General features: G+C 37.7%; 1 protein-coding gene across 6 annotated transcripts in view; it reads right to left on the minus strand.

The window, feature by feature from the left end:
• LDAH (lipid droplet associated hydrolase) overlaps positions 1–27,966 on the minus strand; it is a 111,123-nt gene that overhangs the window by 78,762 nt on the left and 4,395 nt on the right. For 5 of the 6 annotated variants that reach the window (XM_053939062.1, XM_053939065.1, XM_053939064.1 and 2 more), the window contains 2 exons: positions 18,521–18,679; positions 254–388 (listed from right to left, as the gene is read on the minus strand). In XM_053939062.1, coding sequence (XP_053795037.1) covers positions 254–388; positions 18,521–18,674 — 289 coding nt within the window. In that variant the 5' untranslated portion in view covers positions 18,675–18,679. Of the gene's footprint in view, positions 1–253; positions 389–18,520; positions 18,680–25,589; positions 25,611–27,966 lie in introns of those variants that run through there. The other variant, XM_053939067.1, reaches the window with a different exon arrangement.

Here is a 27,966-nt window from a genome sequence, read left to right on the forward strand (position 1 = left end):
TTGTAACATGTCTCTAATGACTGCCAACAGTTAACTCTTTTATTCTCTTAACAGCACATATTTGCCTGGCAAATCTAAAATACTACCTATTACCGAAAATATTACCTAAAATACTTCACTAACTTCTCTTCACATACAACTGTGAAAGTGGAGACAATTAAAACTCATGTTAATTTGTTTTTAATAAGCACAAGTTTTGCCTCTGAAACTGGAAGGGTACAAACAATTCTATGCACAGTTTACAGTATTGTACCTTCAATCATTTCCATCCCACTTGGAGGTTTACAGTGCCCAGCGTGGCTCACAACCCAGACGGGATACTGCTGGTTCAGTCCACAATAAAGGGCCTGTATAAAGGTCCTGTAATAACCTGCCAGTCCAGGGTTACCTGCCAAAAAACAAAACATACAAGCACAGTCAATAATAACCTTTCAACAGCAAGAAATCTGCTTCAAAACAAACTAAACAGCATTACACAGCAATTTGTTAATTTATTTTCTCTAGTACATTTCTAGTTTTTATTTCCTCAATGTTATGGGCTATGCTATTCAACTTGTTTAATTCCACCGACCAATGGCACGCATGGGAAACATTTTACAGAATTACTTTGAAATTGCAAAACCTAAAATTGAAGTCCAACACAAGCGAAAACATCTTTTTCATCAGAGGTCAACAAGCTCGCTTATCTATCCCATCCAGTCACAGGAATGTGAAATTAAAACATCACAAAGTCTACAGCATGTATCACGTGATCCCGATGCCTGCACTCCAAATATCTCAGTGTTGCCACCTCAAAATAGGTATGTGGCATTGTTAGTATATAAAAAGGCTGTCCTGACCCTAAAAGAAAGGATGATTTTATCTTAAACACATTGGACCAAATAAATATTATCCTGCTTGCAACTTCATTTTCTCTCTGTCCCTTTTTACACCAGTGGAAAAGCTCTTTCCTTTTCAACTCCTCTGCTCTAGAACCATGGGATAATCTGTCCTCCCTCCTATTGTCCCACGAGCTTTTGAGGACTTCTCATAAGAAGCTGGTGTCTGAATGGACATGTTTACCCTGGGAATTCAGACCACCCTACTCTAAAATCCACTGTTAAACATGGAAAATATCAACAGTCATATACCATTGCTGAAGTGGAAACTGAAATACTGTCCCAAAGATGAAAGTATATATATGAAAGGGATCTCTGGATTGCCAAACAAAACCCTATGCTTTGCTCCTCCTTTTTTCTTTCTTTTTTGGATATCACTAGTGGATAAATTGGAGAGGAAATCCATATGAAGATGAAGCAGAACTTTCCTAATTTCCATATGATGCGTAAAAATTCCACACAGATATCAGAACATAAAATTCCTATTTATTTATTTATTTACTGATTGATTGATTGATTTTCCAGAGTAGTCTACACTGATTTTTTATTATTGTTTAGATGCCATCAAAGCTCACCATCATGATTGGGATTGCTCAGTTATGTGCCTTTCAACTCCCACATCAGGCAATTCTTAGTCTGGATATCTTCAACAGCAAAAGGCAGCACAAGTAGTATTGTGTAAATAGCTGTCATTTTTTAAGACAAAGACATGCCAAAATAACACCAGTGTATTACAAAACAAAAAAGCCTTCATTCAAATTCTGTCAACTCCTCTATATCAGTCTGATTATAATAATGGAGGCTGAGCTGTGTAGGTATTGATAATGACAAAGAAGAATTAGACCTATAATCAAATTAGTACCTGTGAAAACGGTGCATGGAAATAAAAACAAAAAATTTTCTCTTTCAGTAGTGGGTATTTTCATATTTTCTTGTTTTACTTCCACCCTTTTGGTCTTCAGGTGACACACGGTAAGTTCATTGCTGTCCCAAGAGGTTACCTGAGCCCAGTGCCACCGAGGCACCCACAGCCACCTGGAGCAGAGCCATGTGCATGGGAGGTGGTACCACAGCTCACTTTGGGATGATGCATGAGCACAGGAAGGGAGCCTTTCCCTCTAGGTAATGTATCCCACACACTTCACCCCTCACTTACATGTAGTAAGTGTCTCTGTGGGGTTTTAAGTCTTATTAAAACTAGTGATCTTAGAAAAACATTATTTTTACTGGACTACACAGATGTGGAGGGAAAAAAAAAAAAACCCAAACCCAAAACATCACTATCAGTTATTATGTATTTCCAAGCATCTCTTTGTAAGCTTGCCATTAAAGGAGACTTTAAAAAAAGAAACTGTTGTTTTGTAAAAATTCCAGACTACAACCAAATTTGTGCAAGTTGATTTCCAGGAAAACAATTTAAAATTCACAAGATTCACACATCCATACAGTTGCATCATGCTTTCATACATCAAAAATATACAACATGAAGGACTCCAGAGACAATAAAACATAATCTTGACATCATTTGTCAAGTTCCTTGGATTGATGTTACACAGAGCTTTCTGTCTTTCAGCAAGGCTGAAGAAAAAAGTAGCAGTAATCAAAATCAATTGTGTCTTTTGTAGTACAAATGATCATAATGTTTTGCATTATGTTTAATCCTGGAATATAACACCATTAGGAGTTTTGAGATCAAGGAATCATAAAATTAATCACAACATTTTTTCTTTACACTTTTCTCTCCTTTAATAATGCAGAACAAGGATGCAAGAAATGACAGCAGCTGAGACATTTTGGTGCTCTTTCCCATCATCAGCCAGGTGAACCTAACACATAAAATCTGCTCAGCTGAGGAACAGTCAGGTAAGAACTGCTTAAGAACAGTGAGGCTCTGCATCAAATATTATACAAAGTCTAATAAAATCTAATACTTCTTTCAGTTAAAGGGGACTTTTATCCTGTGATAAAGGTGGTGTGTATTTTATGCAGGTAGAAGTAAAAATTCATAAATGCATAAAAAAACCCAGTCCTCATAAGCATCTGCTCCTGGTAAGAGATATTCTGAGAGGTCTGAGCGATTAGAACTGCTACTGGCATTTCAAAATGCCTTGAAGGGGTATGAATGAGAACTGCTGGCACACAGGGGAATGAAAATCAACAAGAATTTGAACAGCAAAAATTTCTACAGAGAAATCACCATGTGTAAAGTAGCTACAAATTTATTCTTTATTGAACTCGCAATTCCAATGGAGTTATTCCAGATTTGTACTGACCTAGGTAAATGCAGATTAATAGTCCCTGCTCTTGCAAGCTGGCATCTACAATATTTATGAGTGAAGAATGTTTATCTCATATGTCTTCAAAGTAACTTTGTATGCTCTTGATTGAGCTGCTGTCAAAATACTTTATGGGAGGAAACAAAAAAAAACCTGGACTGATAAAGATTTTCTTCATACAACAGAGTAATAGTCACAGCTAATAGAAATAACTGGGACTTAATACGTACAGCAGTCTGTGATCAATAATGTTTTAAGCTTATCTTTGCAACTGGACTGTGTTCAATTAAATTATTTTATTTTATAGATAAAGAACTACCAGGTTAATCACAAGGGCACCCAGACAGTGCTCATTTGTGCTTTATAAGGATTTCCCAGTACAGTAAACCAGAACTGCCTATGCTCTATCACTCAGCAACTAAGTGTCAAAAAATGGAAACCGTAAGTAAGTGTTAACCCCCATGATTTGAAGGTTACTCCAGTTATTTGAATACCACATCAATCCTTAGACACCTCAGGGCAGCTGAATCATTCATGCATGCCAATAAATCTCAAACTGCAGTCATCTGAACCATGAAGCACATCTCAAGCAGTTACTCTCAACTGTGCTCAATTTTCAACAGCATTTATGTTGTTTCAGAAGTCTTTTAAACAATAGCTGTAAATGGTGACCATAACAGAAATAGACTCAAGACTGTAATACACTGAAGATTTGTCTAATTTGCAAAAGATTTCCAAGCACTTCATGGAAAGAGTGTGTCAAATGGACAACTTATATAGTGAGTGAGAACAGCGGGACCACTTTCTCTGATGTGCCCATAAGCTGCAATAAGCAAAGGACTCCTGCCACACTCCCTGTTTTTCTATGTAACACATGACATTTCACCCAGCTATTCTACATTAAGCTCAAAGTCTTTCCATTTTTAATTTGAAGTGGGAATCCACTGCTTCCTTTTCCAATCTGTTCTACCCACAGCTAACACAAAACAGTACAGAACAACCAAGAGTGCAGAGCTATTTTAGGAGGTAAATATTCTCCACTTCTATATACTGCAGATACAGGCTTCCAAGAACTAGAAAGAACTACTCTTTAGTCAGCCATATAAGTAGAAATATGAGCATTACTTATAAAGATGCATTTGCCTACCTTTCAAACATTTTCCTGTAATGCTTTTTCCATCAAGTCATGATTTTAAATGCCATCTGCTTCCTCAATAAGACACTTAGGCAGTGGAGAGAGAACAACTTCTATAAACAGAATATTTACCCCAGGATATCTCTTCTAAAGAATAACCTTTATCCTGATTTTACATGATTTCCTATACAATGCATCATAAAGTCAAACTTGGCCTGTCTTATAATGAAATACTAATATCTGAGATGCTGCACTTCCACAAGAGAAATTATTCAGACTTGATAAATTTAATTTATATACAGTGCACCGTCAGTGCAACTGTATCAGTTTAATTATGAATGGAAAACAACAAACACATCATGCTCACTTAAACTCACAGACCATAGCCATTCCTCACAAGCAATGACAGCTTTTATGGCTTTCAAATTGCCAAGCATTTTGAATTCTTCAGCAACAGAACACATTCATGTCAAATGGAAACTACAGGTAAGAGAACACTAGCATTAGATAATTCCATGCAAAAAATGTTCCAGGTTAGAAACAAAGATATTCACCAAAACATGAAAGAAGTCTTCTGTGCAGAAAAATATAAGTCAAAATATATACAGCTTGTTCAAAATAAATTGAGACTAAAATATAAAACTAAGTAATTTTTAGCAGTTTTGGAAGGGATAGCTGAATTGAGAGAGATTTATTTAAGCAGTATATAGTAAAAGCCAAGAGTGGTGGGGAGAGAATAAAAAACTGACGTGTAACTAAGTCATCCCAAACAAAGACAAGGTTTCTTGCACTTTGCTTTGAAACAAGCATTTGGGTTCCATGCACTGTCCTTTGAGACGTTCCCCAGTGTTTCCAGTGGCATCCCAGGAACCTGACCATCCATGGGGGCAGCAGCTGGCACTGAGCCGTGGTGCTTTATTCACTTCTCCAGCAGCTGCTTTCTGCTTGTTCGGGGACTTCAGCAGGACTATAAAGAATAAAGGCAGCTACATGAATACAAGGGAAATACACAGCCAGCAGTGGGTTTACAGAGAACTTTAAGGAACTGGAAAATACACCAGCAATTACCATAAGTGTAATTTTAGAAATAATCCAGTTTCAGAATGAAGTGTATGCCACAGTATTTACATTATAGTCTCCTGCAAGAAAAAACAAATGCAGCTTCTAAGAAGTAAAAAAAAAAAATAAAAGAAGTGCAGCCATAAATCAAACTTGAAATCAAGGGGTGCACAGCAGGACACATAAAAGTCATTTTTGTGGTGATGATTCTCACTGCCTCTTCACAGAGCTGCCAAAGCTCCCAGCTCCAGCTCGAAGAGCCTCAGTGACAAGTTCCTTGCTCAAGGAAACTTAATCTGCCTTTGGCGTCTGACCAGCCACCATGGAAGAAGATGCAACTCCCCTATATTAATGAATGGAAAGCAGCCCACACAGATGTCAGAAGAATTTAAATGGAGCATGCAAAAAACACAATGATGTTCTCACACTTGGGAGAAAACTGCAGAATCTGACACCGTGGCTGGTGAGCAGGCCTTAAAAGGCAACACACAGGTCTCTCTGACATGCCAGGTCAAGGGATTTCATATAAAACACGTCAAATAACATTTGAGTGACCATCATAAACTCATGTCAATGAAGCTTTCACCTGTTTGCAAATCTCAGGGGCTGGCATTCTTCATCCTGTATCCCTTTATAGTCCCCATTCTAGGCGAGCAGCATCAGCCAAGGAGCGAAACATTACAAGGACGCTATACAGAAACACATGTGAAAACTCTGTTTGATCCTCTCTAACTCTGGAATAGTGAATTTGGCTGGAAAGTAGATATTTGCTTGGGTTGTGAAAATAGGGAATCTCAGAAGGATTCAGCCAGGTGTCTGTAACACAGCTTATTAGAGAGGTTTTTCAAGAACATTTCACATTTTTTCCCTATATAAACCTAAACACATACACTGTTATTAGTTTGAAACAGCTATAAAACTTACATAGAGGATTTTATAATACACATTCTTTGTATATATTTTGCAAAGCCAATAAGCTTGTCTGTTTTTCCCTAATGCTGCTTCACCTTCAGGATAAATGTAGGTTCATACACCTCTAAAGAAATCCCACAGACAGTCTGATAAACCTGAATTAACCTAACACAGCTGCTTTTGCCCAAGTGACAAGAGTGCCTGAACCTTCTGAATTAAAATTACCAGCTAAAAATTGTGACAGTATATGCTGGTTTTCCCATGGCAATAATTAACAGCATCTATCCAGGCGGATAAGATACGAAGCCCAAAATGCTGATTGCATCCACTGCAAACCTACTGGACTTTGTAATTAAGCAATATTGCAAGGGTTCTAAAGTCTACAGATGTACTTCAATAATTACTTCTGCCATCTCAACCAAACGAAGTACATAAATACAAAAGAAGCCTTCATTTTAATTTTTTAATGTCTCTGTAAACTAATGTTTCTTGGGAGTTAAGACAGAGACATAAAACTGAAATAATTGAGTTCTCAATGGAATAGCCAATTTTTCACACTTTTCAATGGTAGAATCCAGAATTTTCTAGTGCTTACAATTAAATAATTTTTGTGTGTTGTTTTCCCCATAGTAAATGAAAAGTTAAAACATTTAGTTAGCTCTCCTAGTACACACCTACACATACACAGTCTCTTAAGCAGATGAAGACAGATATAACTACTTTTAACACCTCAGAGGTAGTTGGTCTGACCCAAACCATCCTATAACCAATGCCGGCAGAGAGGCTACTCCGAGTTCTGTGCTGGGTCTAGAATTCCCAGTGGGAATTTTTCAGCCAGCTTCGTTGTCTGAAGCAGCACTGGAGCAGTGCTGACAGAAAGAGGGAGAACAAAGGAAGTGCGTGAAGAGGAACACGAGACTTGATGTCAAATGGGTTCACAAGAAAGCCTATGAAACATCTGAATAACACAGCCCTGATGAGACAACAGCAGCAGGAAAAAGACAAAGATGGGAAAAAAATTCAAACCCAAGCTAACCACAAATTATTTGTTTTGTGCAGATACACAGCTCTGAAAATTTGATCACTTTTGAATAATATACAAGGAGAAAGGAAACAGCACACTCAAAAGGCACCAGAAAAATATTTTCAAATTTGTATCAGATTTTCCTATGTTGTACCACTGGTAAGAATTAAAAAAAGGAAGAAAATGCACAGGTTTGGGTGCTTTGGGGTTATTAGGTTTGGCTATTGCTTGTTTTGTTTTATCAAGGGAGTAACAAACAGACAGGAAACAAATGGCAACACCCAGACAGCTGATTTCAGAAAAAAAAGCGGAGAATGTGTTTCTGCAAATTTTGTGTATTGAAAGTTCAAGGATGTTGTATTTGAAACCAACAATCTAAGGTGATTTTGTGAACTAATTGTGCATTTGCATCTGCCTTACACCTTCAGAAACACAAGATAAAAGAACAGACTGTTCTGAACATGAATAAACTAAGATTTACCAATTCACACCCTTAGGGACAGACTCTTTGCATAGACACCAATGTATTTCTGACTGAGGAAAAAGGCCATGTAGTTGGGGTATTAATACTGGTCCAAAGTAGATGCTCCATGAAGACTTCAATTAAAACACTGTTTTCAAGAAAACACAAAACACAATTCACTTCACAAGCACATTTATTCACCCATTCAAGATCTATTGCCAAGAATTTCTGCCTCTTAAGAGAAGGTTGTGATAATGGATAAAAAATATCTAAAACTTAAAAGACGGAAGGCAGTATTTATGTATCATTATGTATTTATTTATTCCTGTAAGAATTTTTTAATCCAACAAGGATAATCAAGGTTTGTTTTCAAAAACGGAAATCAGGACAATGAACAAAATCTTCCATCATGACGCTAACAGAAAAACAAGAGCAAGAGTTATGACTAACTGAGTTTCTGGTCATACTGTTTTCCATAATCCAGATATTGAACATAATGGGTCATATTTGTTTCTATTACAGACTCAGTGATGCATAAGAGTTAATATTGGATAGAAATAAGACCATGTGTTAACTAGAATCTGAAAGAGGATCTTTATTTTTCATTTTCAGATATAACTAAGTCAAGATGTTTAATACCAAGGCAAATTCATAGTAACTCAGGTATTTCTGGTATCAGCTCCCAGAAAGGAAGTACACTATATACTGCTGCTGTACCTTTAAACATTTTAAATGTTTTGTTTGTACATGATGCACATAGAAACACTGGATTTCCTTCATAGGTAGGGTCTTCACTAAGCAATTTCTTCTTTCCTCCTGCTTCAGTCATCCCATGAAGCGAAACAGATCCTTTTTAAAATTTTCAAATCAAGCAAAATACCCTAGAACACAACTTTTCTGTAACTCTAGCCAACTCAAGCCACTGCATGCTGCAGGAGAGGGATCACTTCCTCCCCTGATGCTGTTCATACAGCCAGGCAGGAAGGACCCATGCTGAAAACGCCTCATTAGTAGGGAGAGGACACCAAAAGAAGACTGTGGATTGAGAAATTTCAGTAAGTCACTTCAGTAAGTCCCATCTGCCACCCAGATTTAGTGGAGGGAAATACTGTCAAACACAGCTGGATGTTCAACCATCCTGTCATTACTCTGCCTTCTCAAACTTAACAAGCTCAACTGTGCCAAGCCCCCATCAGAGGTACTTCTGGAGCACTGGGAAATTCAACAAAAATGGCATATTTCAAGCCTAGATCTGACATACAGAGTCCTCTCTGCATGAGGAAGTTTTTATTTTTAATGAAAGACTATGTTTTTTTCTGTTCTAAAGACAATGGAAGCTTGTGGGCTGACCCAGTAAACAAAGCTCAACTGTCAGCATAGTTTAAAATATTAGTCACAAACAAGTAGTCCATAAGCAGCAAAAACAGTGAAGAACAATGTCCTAAGAACTTGATTTTTTAATATATAATGTGGGATAGAACACACACCTTTCCTTAAGGGGGTACTCCACCAGCATGCATGTCTTCTAGCCAAGCTTTTATTTTAGTATCCTTTGGTATCTACTATGTCTCAGAAAAAAAACCTGGGGAAAATTCACCAACATATTCAAAGTTTTATGTGGAGTGAAAGCACAAATCAAATAGGTACAGACAAATTAGTATTATCTGCTACAAATAATGTCCTCAGGAAGTCAAACTATTTACCTCAGTAAGTAAAAGGGAGGGTAATTTGATATTTATTCACATTTTATAAATAAGAAACAAAGCAAATAATCAGTGGCTAGTAATACTTTAATTTTCATGCACAAACTCCAGCTTACAGCATCTTACATGCATGACCACCTGAGGAAACAAGGCTGATCTGGTAATTGTCATGAATATTTGTGCTGGAGATAAAGAAATGGCTAGAAAAGTTGGGAGGAGTAGCTTTGGAAATATCAGGTAGATATGGGTGGGTTGTTTCTTGGTTTGTGTGTGTTTGTGCGTATGCTTTTGCTCTTGTGCAAAGTGCAAATACACAAAATATAGTGACTCACCCCATACAAGCATAAGATGAAAAACTGTTTTGCAGTGTTTATGTCTCACTGAGATAAAAAACTGTGCTCTTACTTCCTTACCTGCTGATAAGAAGACCAGTCACAGGGAAAGGGAAAAGCATTTTATCTTACTTCATGTACTTCTACCTGGATTGTTATGCTGCACAAACTTTCAACTCCACAGTGTAGTCTTCTCAGTGATGACTTTTTCATCCCACATACCAGTTACTGGAGAGTAGGAAAGCCAATTTTTTTACTCAGAAAAAAAGAAATAGGTTAATCGCAATGTAAAATACAAATTCTCAACATCAAAATCTGAGAACTCAGGGTCAAATGCAAAGAGCTGGCAGCTTCAGCTGGAGCTGCAGTGGAAACAAAAGCAGAAGCCTCAAGGGAGAGGCATTCTCAGTGAATCACTACCACCTGGAGAGGCTGGTGGGGCAGCGCTCCTGCCAAAGTCTCAGGCAGAGCTTGTGGACTCATGTATGTGCTGAGTGCTGTGGACTGACGCCATAATTTAATAACAGAAAGTTCTGTGACAAATCCAGCTGAAGGAGCTCCCACCTTCGCCCTGACTATCATTCCCACCCTCATACCATGGCTCACCAGCCCCTGAATTACACTGGCACAACTCTGCGGGGGCCCTGCTGTGAACCCAAACAGGGAACTGTTCCAGCTGGAAAAAGATCCCAGAAATAAATGTATGTATTTATTTAATTCACAGCACGATCTCTGAAAGTATTGTTCTGGCATAACTGAGGGGTGGAATGGCACACCATGGTGGGTAAAGGAATACCTTAGGCCAGTATTGTTGACAAACATTTTGAATTGCAAAATAATGGCCTTAGGAAGTTTTTTACGTGCTCCAAGCACTAATTTCTTGGATTTCAATTGTCTGGTGAGTCTTAATTGAACACTCTACAAACAGTTTCTAACTTCCACACTACTCTACACTCAGGAACATCTGCTTTATACCTAACTTCATGGTTCTAACAACTGTGTGAAGGCAAGAGCTATATGAATGGCTAGTCTCTTCACTAGCCACCCACATCTAAAGAGAGGTTAAATTGCTTAAGTGTTACCTGCTAATAAAAGCAGGTAATGGTAGAGACTTTCCAGGAAAATTCTGATTATGTTACGCTGATCATGTAAGATCATAATACAGGGAGGTGGAATATAGGGAAAGACACGCTTGAAAATTTTAGGAACACCAGGTAGTTTTCTCTGAGCCAGTGCAATGAGCAGCCCAGCAGGCAAATAATATGTTCAAAAATCAATTGGTTGCTTCAATCCCTGTGCTGCAGGTGAGGCCACAAAAAAAGAGCACAGCATTTCTCTTCCTCTCTGAAGGAAAGCACTGCAGATTCTCAAACATCCTCTCCACACAGTAAAGAACAATGTTTAATAGTAAATAATCCAGTCAAGTATAGTATCTGCAGAACTAAGTTTAATTTCAAGCACTGCAAATATCACAGAATGGGTGAATGCTGCTGCTAAGATAAAATGTAAAAGAGAAATTGTTCCTAAACAGAGTATCTGTGCACACGCAGAAGGAATTCTGCTCAGCTGTTTGGATATGAACAGCATATAATAAGGACACAAATCAAATGCAAAATTCAGACTTTTTTTGTTTCCTGCTGATCAGCCACATGTGACTCAAGTGTGCCAGCTGGACTAGATGCCATTCTGAGCTCCATAACCCTCCACATGCCTTGTCAAGAGAGCCAAGACTCCAATAAAACAAAATTTTTGAGTTGATTCCCTGGACCAGATGTGTTAAATAACAACATAACAACTTTTGAACACCTAATATTTCCTTCTTCTCTGCTCTATTGTTTCAGCTGAGGATGGACAACAGAAGCAACCATCTCTTTGGGATGGTATGATCAAAATGAGGAAAGACAATAGGACTCATGAAATCTTGTACCTTACACTAGTAGAGATAGGTAAAGATAAACACACAAAACACAATATGATGGAAAACATCCACATAAGAAACAATCTCAGCTTTAGGTCATCAGAAATATGTGATACAGGACTAAGAAAAGTGTACGTTAGTGTATGAACAGGGGACCTCTGGAGCTTTTTTCAACATAATGTAGTTACACTTTCAGAATTTCACCTAAAAATTCTAATTGCATGAAGAAGCATTACTTAATTCAACACCAAAAATCCAAAATTAAATGAATGATTCCTTTAAAAAAGACCTGAAGTACTTTTATGTGATGAGTTACTTTCCTTAATGTCCTTTGGGTATTTCCTGATGTACACTGGAAGGTGATACCTGCCCTGGCACAATGAGCAGCCCATGGAGCTGGTCAATGACTTAAACATTCCAGAGAGGAAGTATTTGTTGTCGCACTCTATGCAGCTGTGCTTCTATGTTAATTTATTTACTTCGTGTTAGTTGATTGTAAGCAAATGCTAGCCTAGAAGCTTAGGTTATTGTATAATTACAAATACTGTAAATGTGAACAAAGATTTTTTTGGTGCTTTGGGACACAATTTGTGAGGAAGACTGGCCATATACTGAGAAGGAACCCAAAGGAAAGGTGGGAACAGAAGCCCCAGCACTCCCAGTCTTATATTCTCTGCTCTAATTTGACTTGCTTTATCTCACTCCTAATGCAAATAAAAGGCATTTGTATGACCCTCAGCAACTAACATAACTGGTTAATCACTGTCACACTGTCCTATAAAACAACGATTTTTTTTTTTAAATACGAATACAGTAGAGATGCTTACCTGTGCTTTCAGAGGAGAGCCTGAAGCCTGCAGTATGGTATATCTGGCTATTATAGCAATAACTTTGCCAAAACATGCTATTTTTTTTTTCCTAATCTTTAGAACAGCTCCCTCTTCTGGCATACTCCGCTTATACTGTATTTAAATAGCATGCTTCATTCCTTATCAATTTTTAATTCTACTTGATTCCCAACAATTAGCAAACCCAGTTTCATTTTTAAGGTTTTCACTGTTCAGTACAGCTGTGAAGGGAAACTACAGCTTTTGAAAGGATGATTAATTCTTAAGAATTCTTAAGAATTCTTAAGATTTATCTAAGATTATCCATAGACTTTAGTACCTTTTGAAAGTATCCCAATATCAACCAAGACTAGAATCCACACATGGAGAAGGAGCCTGGATGGCCAGTTCAGGGGTCACATTTGCAGGATCACTGAATTTGGAAGGGATCATCTAAGATCTCTGAGCCTAGCTCCTCCCTGCTCATGCAGAGTCACAGCAGGCTGCATGCAGACACAGTCAAGTTTTTATTATCTCCACAGATGGAGATTTCACATCTCAGGGCAGCCACCTAATCCCTCAGTAGGCAGAAATGCTCATAGCAGTGCCATCCCTACCTACTGGTTCCACAAACTACCCAGAAATTTATGCTCCTTCCTTCAGCATCTGAATTAGTTGTTTAATCAGGCTGCGTGAAATTGGGCCTTAGAGTCCCTTTCTGAACTAGGTGTCAAGCCATGGACTCAGTTTGACCACACCCCACCTCTCCCTGCCTCAAAAAAAACCAAACCAAACCAAAACAAACAAAAAAAAACCAAAACCAAACAAAAAAAACCACAAACCAAACAAACACCACCAAGAAAAAGGAAACAAACAAACAACCCCCCCCCCAAAAAAAAAACCCTACAAACCAAACCAAACTTCATAAGAGCTCTCATAATCCTGATGATAGTGACAAAACTGGAAAGAACATATGGGAACAGGCTTTTTTTCCTGGATGATGCTCTGGTACTATTCTTTCAAAAAAAAACCAAGTAAGAACAACCAACCACAAAACTAGAAAGAGGAAATAACTGCCTAATGCATTCAGACAGAACAAGTTCTCAACTTCCTTCACAGAACTGCTGCTGGAGCTCAGTCAGTGACTTTAGGCACAAAACATAAATAACCCAGAACTCAGAACTCCCCTTGCCCTGGAGGTAAGAAATCTATTTTCCTCTTAATATGTCTGTCCATTGCGAGCAACATTCCCTTTCCTCCAGCTGCATTTCAAAGGCAAATCGTGAACACTGCTATGTGCTGGGGGAGGAGACTCTGGCTGCTGACTTGGAAAGTAGTGTCTGAGAAGATAAAGTACCTTCCCTGAGTAACTCCATGGTCTTGACTCCAAAATCAGATTTTGCTTCACATTAACAGTCTGAACCACCCACATGAGATGCCAAGATTCCATACAGGATTCCAGATTATATCCTGGCTAAGGTTGCCAGAAGCGACACAATGCAAGCTCATCTGATACTGAGAGTCTTTACTAGATCCAATTCAGTTGCTGCAGACAAAGTCATAATAAGAAAATTTTGTACCAACAAGGGCATTTAGTCACATAAATTTTGTATAAATCAACACCCATTCAAAAACCAAACTTAAGAAAATTAAGGATGCTTTACACAGTTTGCTGAATACGGAAATAGATTCTTTTACCCCTTGGTCTCGGTGGTGACAGTAGACCCTCTGAAGAACAATTCATGCCAGTAACCGCTGAGCAGAGTGAAAATTAGTAACTTTTAAAAAGCTGGTTTGGTTGGAACCAAAGAAACAAAATACAAAGAAACTAAGCTTCAGGGCTATACAATTAGTTTTATTGAGCAGCATTGTAACACAGTGATTCTTATTATAACTTTCCTTATGCAAGTGTTGAGGGTGATGACTGTTAAGTAAAACAGCAGGTGAAGACAAAGGCAGATAATGTATAGAAAGCTTTCTGGAGTCCCTATGTTACAGTCAAAAATTTAAAGATTTTAAAACTAACAGGAACTCTCATCTCAAGAGAGAATATACTAAAGACTTGTCATAATCCAGACAAATTGTTTACACTGTTTTCATCGCTGAAAAATAGTTCAGTACTCTTCAAGTGAAACAGTGTTGTTGATGTAAGTACATCTATCTACTCCTAGGAGATGAGAATCCAAATATGCAATTTCTGTTATGCATAAGCAATTCTTGATTCAGAGGATTAGCTCAGAAGAAATACCTTTATACTTGAAAAAGTGTCTATTTAAGTCCTCATAGCCCTTAAACATCACCAAGTGACAGCATGAGTTGGTAAACAGTAATATGATCCAAAAACCCAGCAGTGATTCAACTGCAAACAGGCAGATCAAGAAACTTGGCAAAGCATAGGGAGTACTCTGAATGCAGGCCAGAGAACCAGATTCTGAAATTATTTCTGTATATTAATGAATGAAACTTGTGTAACATGATTTACCACAAAAAATATTATTTACATTATATATGCTTCCCAAGTACAAGATTGTAAATTCCAAAATTGCCTTGTTTACAGCAATGGCAACACAAATTAAAAAGCCTTTACATCCCAATGTATTCCTGCAATGAAATGCAGGAAAAGCTTTGATGAAAAGCAAAATGTCATGAGCTAAACAGCACAATGGTTTTAATTTTTGTAGAGTATTTATTTACAAGACTAAATGTTTCATAAATACACAGGGACAAATAGACAGATACTATTAAAACAGGAAAAAAAATCCATTACAGTTTGTGGATTATGGTTTTCAATGAACACAAGCAATGTTAAATATTGCTGTAGCAGATTTTGTATTTCACTAATTTTACACTAAACAAACACTGTAAAAGCAAAAACAGTCCTTTAGGACACAAGAGGAAAAACAGTAATTTCTGTCCTTTCTATAACACCTACATATCCAGAAAATCATATACCTGATCCTTCAACTGTACACATTTAATGTTATTCTCATGAGTAAATCTCATCAATTTTAATAGAAAAGAATTCATATTAAGAAAGTCAAACAAGTATACATATATATTCTGGACTGAGGAGTAATTTGACCTTCTACACAGTAATTACTTTAGTAAACCACATTATTGCTCCTATTCAGAGGTTTTGTGGACACAAGAAGAAATGCTATGAAACAAAGTGTGTATTAAACATTTAAATTAATACAGTAAAGCTTTATTAAAATTATAAGTTCACTCACTCTGCTACTAACAAAAAAAAAGAAAAAACATTAGCCTGTTGCAGTGAAATGAGATTAAACCTTGCTGCATATTCTGTTTTTCAACTGCTTCAAGCACAGTGAGTTATCAGTTCTCAGGAGGCAGAATAATCCTGCTTCATTTTAAGTCATTGATTTCAGAGTAGAAGCATGTTTTGGAGTTTTTTTTTTTTTTGTTTTTTTTTTTTTTTTTTTTTGTTTTTTTTTTTTTTTTTAAGCCAAGTTGGACCTGAGAGGAATCCTCCCTGTTCTGAAGTAACCTGATTAAAACACAAAATGAAAATAAATATACAGGATTTATTCTCAGATCTCTTGCAACAATTAGATTCCAGCAGAAGCTGAGAATTTTGTCATCTTTCTCAATACCCACCCACAACTCTGTTTGGTTTGACTACATGTTAACAAAATCATATGCCTGAATCTCATTAGGACTGGAAAAGTATGTACCAGAGCAATTCAATGCACAGAACAGAGTAACACATACAGCAGGACTAATCACCTTCAGTTCAGATCACTCAACACTTGGCTATGCATGCTCTCTTTTTTAAAGTCAGAGCTGCCCTTGTCTGGATATTGCTTTCCTTGACTTGTGTACCAAGCTGTGCTTATGCCCCTCTTTCCCACATTCCATAAAGAATCTCAACCATGGATACATGCCTTTCAAGTGTGAAAATTGCTGGACTCCAGAAGGGCTCCACATTTCATACTCAGGAAGTTACAAAAGCACAAGGGGAATGCTATCTAATCCTGACTGCATAGGTACATGAACACGTTGCCAGATGACCCAAATGTCCAGATCTCTCCTAAGGCTGTGTTTTTTGCACTGGCAGATAAGTCTTCCCTTGAAGGCTAAAAATTAGGCATGTAACAGTAGCAAAAAACCCCACCATTTGTTTTATGAGAAGCAAAACTGCACTTTGTTATGCCAGGTCCCACTAAGCTCCCTGCCAGCCACAGCAAGAAGCTTGGGTAACTTAATTCACTACTGAATTAAAGCACCTAAAGTGAAGATAGCATTATAACGGTTGCTGAGGTTTTAAATTGTTTTTGCAGTGAGAAAACTTCCAGCTTGTTACCAACATAATTCTGAAACAGGAGCAAAACCATAAATCACCTGCTTGCAAAAGCCTGAAGACCATGACAGAAGCACACTGAGTATTTCACTGATGTCTGTTTCTGAACATCTGTCTAGTTAAGATGTTATTAAGGAGTCTTCACAGAACTGTTCTGCAGAAAATCAGCTCCGTGTAGCGTGCCACTACATTTTCTTGCATTAAGAGTTTCCTATTATGAATATGGAGACCATGCAATGTATGTGACTTGGGACATTTTGAACAGAATAATTTACAGGCCTAGTAAAGGTACCAAGCCTTGGATGCTAATGTTTGACTTTTGTGCTCTTCCCCTACATATCTTTCTACTGATATAATCTAGCTTTACAGATTTATCTTTGTTACAGCCTCTACTATCACCCCAAATAGAAGGCATCAGTCTGAAGACAGGTGAAAACTCCAGAACTTGTGGGAAAAAGAAACTCTAAACTTAGCTGTTCCATTAAACCTTCCACAAATGCCTTAACTGAGAGAAAGCAGCAATTGAAAAGCATGAAATCAGGCTTGTACCTCCAGAGAGGTACTAAAGAGATACTGCGTAGTGTATTTGATTTAAAAGGTTATTCCCCACAAAACAGGAACAAGATGTACTCATAGAAGGCTTCTTCTTTTCAGTTAAGCAAAGAATTTAAACTTCACTGTCACTGGCTTAAAAAGTTACTATTCAGCTCCTGGAGGCAAAGGCATAAAATCACTGTGCCCAAGGAAACTAACATAAAACATTCTATGGACCTTCCAAAACATTGAAAAAAAAAACCCTGAAAAATTGTACCTGTGTTCTCTTTCACCACTAAGTAAAGACCAAGCCACACACAGTCCCATAAACAGCATCTAGGAATGCTAACAGTGAACCAAAGTTGTGGATACTCAGTAAAGTCATTACACCACTCTTTCTGGGAGAAATAACAGCAGTATCCAGTACATTCAAATAAACAATAGAAAGCATTAGAAATCTTCAAACTGTAAGGTGGTGAAAGAGTCACAGTATCTGTGCTTGAGTGGGTTCAAGCTCTACTTTTGCTAAAGACAGAATTTCTACAGTTCATTCGTAGACTTCAACAAAATTAGGACTTCTCCATTAATTTTAACATATGCCAAATGCAAGTTTAGAGCTCTCATTTTAAGACAGCCACATTTAAATATAATGAAGAACTGTACAATACACACTGAGTTCAAGAAGATCAGCATAAAAATTCATGTGCAGAAATCTAAATAAAAAACTTTTACTATTAAAAACAACGAACTTAAAGAAACAACTGGATCTAGAATTTTTCCTCAAATACTGTAACTTTCATCTGTCAGTTGGCACACAGCTGACATTGCAGTAACACTTCAAGGTGCAAGAGATAAATGGAAGAAGAGCAATGAAAACAAAAAAAATCCCACAATGCTCTCAGTAAACCACCACCACGAAGAAAATTTCTAAGTGCTGCCTTCTGGCACTGTTAAAAATAAAGGTAGCAGTAGCAATCAAATGCAACAAAGAAATTTCACCAATGCAATATTATTGAATTTTTGGCCATGTGCATGAGCCAAAATCTACCACTTACATAGTGAGATTTTTGAAAATGAAACTGGACATACCTCTTTCAATCAACAAACTTCTAGACTTAAACAAAAAAAAGACCCTTACCAGGAATAATCATGAACAAGAGCCTGGGCAGATTTTTACTTTCATCTTTTGAGAGGTCTTTCCAGGGCCCACACTTTAAGACATGGGTAGCAGCTCCACAGCAGTAGATAAATTCTTCATGTAAGGGGACTGGCTCTTCTGACCCCGAACTCATGTTTGCTGTTGAGCAGAATAAGATACTGTTACAACAGGTCAATACTTACAGAGTTGTCTCTTTGCTATGCTATTATGCCTTGCCCCAGAATAACTGAAAAAAACCAAAAACCAAAAAAAAAAAAAAAAAACAAAAAACAAAAAAAAACCAAAAACAAAACAAAAAACCCAAAAACAAACAAACAAACAAACAAAGCCCCACAGCCAAACCATCCTACCCCCAACACCTGTCATATCCAGTAATCTGAGGCCCTGTTCAGTATTTGATGTTTGAAGGGGCTGTAGAAGGTGATACATGTTGCTACTGTATGAGAGAAAGCATCTTTCAGTTTCTGTCACAGAAATACATAATGATGAACTGGACAATAAGCTCTATTCTACCGTAAAGGCAAATAATTTTCAATTTCTTGTTCATACTGTCCACTGAAAAGATTAATCTGAAACCTGTTTGAAGGCAAACAAATGAAAAAATACCAAAAAAACAGAACTAGTGCATGAATGTCTTTCCAAGTTCTGTGTGCCTCGTAATAAAACTGGATATTGCAGCATAACACTATGACCTTTAAACATCAAAAGCATAGTTACAAATAACATTAAGCCTTTCAACTATTTTTGCTTAGTGAAAAATGACCATTCATTTTTGAGTACAAGGACACAAGTTCTATTTCCTAGTCAGTTTGTGAAATTTCAGGCATGTAAACCAAAGCTTGAAAAATCTGCAAGGTCTGCTGCACTATTAAGTGGGGGACACTATCCTCACTATTAAGTGGGGGACACTATCCTCACTAATAGTCACTGAAAAATTCTCAGTGCTACACAACTTAAAAGGAACAGATCTGACTGAAATTTTAAGTAATGACACTTGACAACATTAGAAAAGTACATGTGAAGAAACAACTTTCCTTATTTTCCCCAGTTTTAATCTGGGGTTTTGAAAGGTTTAAGGTAAAGAACAATCAATGCAGAAAAGATAGAAAATGTTTTGTTTTGAGCTAACAAGTACCACCTTGAAAAAAACTGACTCTAGTACAAACAGAAAACACTTCTGGAGGGAAGGGAGAAGTGTTCTTTAATACTGTAAGTAACAGCACAATTCTCTGGATGAAACCTTGTACCCCCATCTGCCCATTTCACCCCAGCACCCCCAAAAAGAAGTTCTTTTAATACTAATGCAAACACCTTTACTACTTCATTGTTTGCCATGTTATTATCTAATTTGTAGTGACTGAAATGTAAGTGAAGTCAATTTTGCCAAACTATAAAGAGGTACATTTTTAATGCATTACCCTTGCTTGTATTTCTTCATTATTTAAAGCCGAAAGAAGCCAAGAACAGTTTACATAAAGAAATCTAGTTACATCAACAACCATTGTGAACATAAATTGTCACCCCTGTTCTGAGGTGCTTAGAATCCAAGAAGCAAAATTAACTAGTTCTTATCCAAGAAAGTAGGTTTTGGACAAAGTTTCTGATCATGAACCAGTAAAATCTGTTGCATATTTTCATTATGAATTGATTTCACACAACAAATCTAAATGGAAATCCCACTGACAACTCTTCATTCAAAAGAAGTATTTGCAACATTAAGGTCAGAAGTTAAGCAATGAGAACAGAAAACTCAGCAATACATTTTGGACTGGCATGGGAGGATTTTCAGGTTCACACAGACCTGTTGTAGCTTTGGTCCAGCCTTTAACTTAACTTCTAATCTCAAAAACACAGAGGGCTACAGTACCTGAAAGGAAGACTTTACACTAGACAAGAAATGGTTATCTGAAAAACTGCCTGAGACAATTCCAAATAGCTTCTTTGTACTAGGTCTATGTAGTATCTGAGGGATTTTTATTTATTTATTGTTAGGTTTTTAATTTAAATGACTTTATGGCCTTTGGTAATAAAAATGGACACAAGAGAAAACCAGGGAAAAGATAAGTGATATTCTCCCAGAATACTATTCAATCCTGTTTCAAGATGAAATCAGTAATAGCCAAAAATACCTCTGGATCTCTCTCCTCCTTCCTAAATGAAGCTTTGAAGAATAGTAATTCTATTAAGGCATCTATCTTTGGCTCAAATTGCCTGCATTTCCTCTAGAAATATCCTAAGATGGTCTATCAATTTCCAAACAGATTTAACAGGCAGAGGTTTTGAGAGATGAGCCCACAGAGAGAGCACAGTTTGTGCCACAGCAGCTCCAAGAATGTTGAGGAGACAGAAGGACAAACTTGACTGATGGGAGTTTCACAAGTTATCATGGAGAAAAGTAACAAGGCTCAAAGAGATGCATCTATGTAGGAAATTAGACGTTATTACATCCCAAGCAGTATTTTCTTCCTTCTCTTCAACACCTGCACATAAATTCGCTAACCAAATGCAAGAAAAGTATTACAAGAAATTCAGATTCTGTCAAGAGTGCTTAATCTAGTATCAAAATTTCTGTTAGAATATTGAAATATGGGTTTCGATTCACAGGGCTTTAGCTCTAGATTAACACACCCTTAACATAGGTGTTGACCAGAAAACAAACTCCTATTACAGGATACAAAGCCTTAGGTGTCAGTACACGAACTGATTAGGGGAATAATCGTGGGATCAGTTTCATGGTTGCCACCTCCAGATTAGAAAAATCCTCTCCTGGTTAGCAAAGACTAAAACATTTGAAGACATACAAGTGCACCTGCAAACCAACACATGTATTTAGGTGTCTCCCTACTGATCCAGAAGCCACCTACAGTCATTTTTTCAGAAAGGAATATCTGGAAACAGAGTTATCCAAAAAGGGCAGATTACCTCTGCCATAGGACCAATTCTTATCATCTTTGGTTCAATTGACCCCAAAGTAAAATGCTGATAGTAAAGCTAAATGAATTTTGCAAGCGTCGGGCTAATTATTTATGCCTCTTTCCTGATAACATATTTTAACTGCTCCATCCTACACTATTACTTGGACTTGACATTTTATTTCAAAGATAACTTGGAAATAACAAAATTTGATCGACACTTAAAGAGTGCTCAATAAAAGAATTATCACAAACTCAGACTGGCACCATACAATGTAATGAGAGTAACTAAATTGATATCTGGCATAGAAACTATTCAATCACAAGCCAAGACAAACAGGTTGGTGTACCTATTCTGAAGCATGATGCTGTAGTGAAAGATGCCAAGGTAACTTGCATAAGGGCAAAGGTAACTTGCATAAAACAATGGTGAAACCGAAATAAAGGAGAAAGGACCACTGCAGCAGATTTGACATAAAAGGTTCCACAAAATCATAAGAGACACATCCCTGATGTCCATGGCCAAGGCGACTGTGAGGCCACTCTCTATCTTTTCTGGTAAGTCGCAATGACATTGGAAAAAGCTACCCAGGGGAGTGGTGGAATTCCTGGAAGTGTTAAAAAATGTGTAGATGTGGCCCTTGGAGACACGGTTTAGTAATGAACATGGAAGTACTGGGTTAACAGTCAGACTTGATGACCTTAGAGCTCTTTTTCAACCTTAACAATTTTATGATTGGAAAACATGTCTGGAAACTGCAAAAAAAGCAACCACCATGCCCATGTTAAGAGTGTCCAGGGAGCTCTAGGCCAGTCAACCTCACCTCAGTTCACAGAAAGTTATATTAAAAAAATAAAAAATCCCACTCGAGGTTGTAGCCAAGAACGTGAAACAACCATTAATGTACCAGCGATGTCTTTTAAGGATGAGTATTGGGCAATAATGTCCAATGCCTCCACTGAACACCTGCACACAGGACAGGAACCACTATCAGAAGGGTCCTGCAAAATGTCAGGGAGAAGAAGACAAACCAACTGAAACACTGGAGGGCAGGGCTGCTATCCAAATGGACCCCGACAGGCTGGAAAGGTGGGAACTACATGAAAGCCAAGGGCAAATAGAAAGTCCTGCATCAAGAGTTCAGCAATCCAGTGCAGCAACACAGGCTGGGGGCTCAAAAGCTAGGAAGTGGCTTTCCAAAAAAGACACAAATGATTAGCAAGCTGAAAATGAGTCAGTAATAAGCTATAACCACCAAGCTCAAGTGCATACAAGGCTACACAAGGAATAGCCTGCAATCTTGGAATGGTTTTATCTTCTGCTACTTGGCATTGGAAAGACTGCATCTGGAGAACTGTGTCCAGTTTTGGACTCCTCAGACAAGCAAGACATCAATATACTAGAGAAAGCCAGTTAGATGATATGGATGCTGAAGCATGTGACGTATGTCCAAAGGACAATCAAAAACAGTCAAAAGTTGCAGTGAAGGAAATTCTGATAACAAAGGTTTCCCCCACATGCACAGTTAGGACTACCAAATAATGCAAGTTGCCCTGAAAGGCAGGACAATCTCCAACTAGACAATGCTTTCAGCAATGTGACCTGCTTTGACCTTTTTAAGAAAGGACCTGGACTACATCTTAGGGATAACCTACAATGTTAGGAAAACGTACAAAGCATGTAAATTCATGAGACTGGACTAGATACACCACAAAGTGCCAATTGTAAGGATGCCGTTTATCAAAACCCACTGTAAATCAGCGGAGGTCTTGATGGTTAAGGATAAAAAGGTATTTAAAATCAAAGCTATTTTCCAGCAGAAAAGGCAAGAAAGAGCACGCAAGGCTCTACAGGCAGATCTGGCCCAGCTGACTCCACAGGAAAAATCACAGGAGCATGTATTGTGTAAGTTCCTCTGATCACATAAAGGAAGAGATGTTAATCAGAATAAGAGACCAGTCTGCCACAAGCAAACCATGCTCAAGGAATGCAACTGCCCTCAATCAGAAAATACCTGGCTACAAGAATGAAAGAAAATAAGTAAATGTACACTGAAAGAAAATATGTAAATATGCAAACTGCCTTATCAAGAATTTTGGCACTGTCTCCCACTGCATTCTCCTTTCTAGGCCAAGGAAATGCAGGCTGAATAAACTGACTTGCATAGTTTGAAAAGTAACTGAACAAGCTTAAAAGATAATCAACTACTGTCTGCCAGCTGTCAAGTAATCTTGGGTCAGTACTGGAGCCTGTAAAACTCAGGATGTTCATCAGGAACACCTCCAACACTGAGCCCAGCTCCGTTCAATCCCACCACACAAGGAAACTTGGGAGGGTCAAGTAAATAACTAGGCTAGAGGAAAAGCTTTATGAAGGTGTTCTTCAGTCTCCCATGCTGCAATCAAGTAGCAACCTAGAGCCATTTGAAGGAGACCTGCAAAAGCAGCATAGCCAAACCTTTCTTTGCAATGGAAGATGGAAAAACAAGAGGTAATAGCCATAAGTTATGTCTTGACATTCAAAGGTATCATAAAAAACTACTTGCTAAGAAGGCAATGGACAATTGCTAGAAGGCAGCGGAATTTTTCTAGAAGTTTTTAAGACTCAGCTGGACAAAATGGTAATTTTGATCTCAACAGAAAGATGTACTAAGTTTTCTCCAGAGTTTTCCACAAACCAACAGTTTACAATTCTTATGGCCCTAAAACAGCAGAAAAAATAAAGCAGGAGGTACAACGAGGATCTCAAACAAGTTTTCTAGTACCTTAGTAAATGCAGAGTTTCATGAATACATTCCATGACAATTACTAAGTATTTAGGTGAGAGAAAAGGAATCTAAACTAGACCAGTCCTCCAAAAATATTGGAAACTGAAGTAGACGTATTCTATTTATTAGCTGTACCAGGTTAAATAAAAAAGAAACCCTGCCCTAATAGGTGATTTTATGTGACTGAATTCAACACTAGAATGTAAAAGAATAACTAGAAAAATAGCAAGATTCCTTCAGCTGCCTTCTACACTAAGGCTCTGACAATTTCTTCATTATTCCCACAGGAGAATCATCCAGACCTGACGTAAGCTCTTTGATTTGCAGACTGGAACCTACATGCTCACAGCTAGGAAATAGAAAGGGACAGACCGACCTGCTAAGAAAACTGTAAAGAGGAACAAGGGAAGTGGGGATTTCATGATGCGAGAGATGAGATACAACATAACACACGATGCCCAGATCTCATCAAAGATTTATCTGGACAAACAACAAACAATGGATGCCAGATTTTCTCGGGGAAAACAATAAACACAGGCCAAAGACTTTGCAAGCTGTTGTGACATCAGTCACAAATCTTGACCAATTCTGTGTAAGAAAAGCAGCAGCAGCCAGTAGCACATAAAAAAGAAACATTTTTTCACTGTACTTTCCAGCACAATTCTCTGTCAAAGTCATATACGAGTCCCTTTCACACTAGCTCTGAATTAGTAAATAAAAACTGTTGGGCATTATTTGTAAAAATTAACAAAGCTAAAAAATTAACACTACAGACATGTCAAACAAAGCAATGTAGTTAAACAAAATAACACTGCTTTCCTCTAAAACCAGTAAACTAATTAGGAAGCCTTGTTTTTAGTAATCATTTGATGAGCTAACAATACTAGGCCTTCAATTTGTTTTGTTCCTGTGTCATTCCCCCATGCCACTCTCTCAAGGAGTAAAACTGCTGGGAGAATTTCACTGATGATTGTACAAAAATATCAGTGACACATGTGGAAATAGGGTACAGCTTACTCATGTTTAGGGTTGTAATGATAAAAAGCTGAAGTGCAGAATGAAAACTGGTATCACTTTCTCAAGTCTGAACCTTGTTCAAAGACAACACATGGGGGACTGTGTGAAGACCTAAGGAGGGAGAAACATAGTTTTAAGAACTGGATCTACCTGCAAGACCTTTGTAACAGGGGATTACCATTAATAATATTGTAGCACTGACCAAGAAAGTGTGCACAGTCCTGTGTTAGGGATGCAGGGAAAATAGCTTCTGGGAATCCATTTTGTACCAGACAAGGTGTACATGTCACTGCCAAACATTATAAAAGCAATTATTGAGACAGCTATTCATCAAAGCAGGACAGGACTCACAAATCAAAAAACTGTTAGCTTGGAAAGATCCATCTGAGGACTCAAATCAGGAACAGATGGATTCCCCATCAGTGTTATTCGAAAAAGGTGCTTTGCTCTGAAATGAATAATTTGAAAGAGTTTTGGAGTTAGCGAATCAAGAAATCGAAAAACATTTTCAGATCCCACAATCATACATTAGTCTGGCACAAAATTATTCAACAGATAAGATGATCAAAACCATGGGGAAATGGATTAGGAAGACCCACCACAACTTTTAAGCAATCTTTATATATCACTGTGAGTTTTAGCTTTAAGAAGTTCAGCATGCACTAATGACTAAAAAAAAAAAAAAAGAGCTTCTAGCTTCTGTTAATTATCATAATGGAACTACTACAGTACTCTTGGCCTTGACTTTCTCACTACTCTCGAGAAGGTAAAAAAGCAAATTAAAGACTTCCATGGGGATCAGGCACACTTATGAACCTTTACCAAACCTTTATGAAAGCAGCCACACCTCTGAAAGCATCAACTGGGGGCCTACAGCACTTAACAGTCGGCAAGCAGATACTACAGCTCAGTTTCACTACAGCTCTGGCAACAACGCTCTAAGTTTGATGCTTGGTCTCTTTCTCCTTTGGCAATCACAGACCTCCAGCTTAACAAAGGTCACAAAATCCCAGTTATACTTGCCCAGTGCTCCAAGAGCAGAGTCCATGTCCTTTGTTATCAACTAGATCAAAGCTCCTCCATTTGCCATCGCAGTTTAACACTTGGTTAAACACAGAGCACTGGAGTCAGAGCGAACTTAGAGGAAACCCTGAGAAGTTACCCTGGTGTGGTCGAGGGTCCGTGAGGCTTCACACAATACCAGACACCACAAATGTATCCAAAAGAATAAAGACATGACCTTCTAAAATTGGAGTATGTTTTACCAAAGACATTTCAGGATACAGTGGAAGAGGTCCTACATATCAGGTCTTGCTATTCTATTTAATCACACCAAGATGGTAACTTTCACTTTTTCAAAAGCAAACTGTTTGTGAACTGTTGAGAGCTACCAACATGAAAATGATCCCAAACAAGTACAAGTTTTTTGTCTTGGTTTGTTTTTTTTTAAAGTAACTTCATAAGCATAATTAAGGTTGGGAATCCCACAGATTACAAGAAAGTGGTAGCTATTCTCCCAAATCCCCAATTTCCCAGTCAGTACGCAGGCCTGATGATAAAACTAAGAATGTCCATGACCTAAAATGAAATGAGCAAGAAAGCTGTTGCTCAAAGAAACAAATCTACTCAAAGAAGTCATGGTGGTTTCATTTGCATGAAAGCAAATAGGATGGCTTCATTTGGTGTAATATGAAGCATTTTCCAGAACAGAAAGTAGGATTTTGGGAAACCTTTTAGTCTCAAAGGAAGAAAAAGCTGTTCACTTCTACACACTACTGAAATTTACTGGTGAAATAAAGTAACTTTCAAAGACTGCTTTCCCTCCAAATACTGCATTAAAGTACAGGATCCAGAGAGAAAACAGGGCTTTTTTAAACTGAAATCTCACAGGGGAATAAACAGAAGGTGGTAGGCATGAATAACATGTAGGTATAATAAAGATACTTTATACTCTGAGACTAAACTGCAATGTTAGCAAAACCTCAGTCAAATAGAGTATCTACATGAAAGAACATAAAAAGCTGCTGCTGAAGTACAATGTCTACATGGTAAGAAAGGTTTCTGGGGGGAAAAAATCTATGCCAGGTCTCTTCTGACCAATAAGTTTCAAAGACACAGCAGACTCATGTCAAGAGAATCTTGTAAATAAACTTTCCCAGCTGCCCATTGCATTAGAAAGTCAAAGGGAGAATAAATCACTTTGGAATGGATAGCATGAGAAAATTGTCCCAAATACAGTAAAGTTTGCAAAGTATGCAATTTGTTTATTAGAATTATGTTGAACATCAGTATTTTCAGAGGCAGTGGGCAAAACTGAAATGTAACACCATGACTACAGACTGGGTTAAAACTTGGCTGAAGTTAGAGGTGGGAATGTTATTCTTCATGAACAAGAACCCATCATGCTTATGTTTGGATACAGAGAGAAGAAACATCCCTGGTCTCTAAACTTCAGCACAAATCACCACACAAACAAAAGCATGCTCTAAAGTGAACAGTTGTGTGAATTATGAGGAAGAAGACATGGCCTTTTACAGGGTATTGCTTCAAAGGAGAGAGAGAAGTATCAAAATATGCTGCAAAAAAAAAAAAAAAGAGTGAAGAACTAGGTTATCAAGGACACGTGGACAAGAAAAAACTGAAAATAGCACTGAGGGAGAGGAAACATATACAAGCCTGCTTGTGATTTAAGAATTTGGGAAAAAACCACTTGCTCACTAAACAAAGA

This window comes from Vidua chalybeata, chromosome 3, assembly GCF_026979565.1.
Source record: "Vidua chalybeata isolate OUT-0048 chromosome 3, bVidCha1 merged haplotype, whole genome shotgun sequence".
Lineage (NCBI taxonomy): Eukaryota > Metazoa > Chordata > Aves > Passeriformes > Viduidae > Vidua > Vidua chalybeata.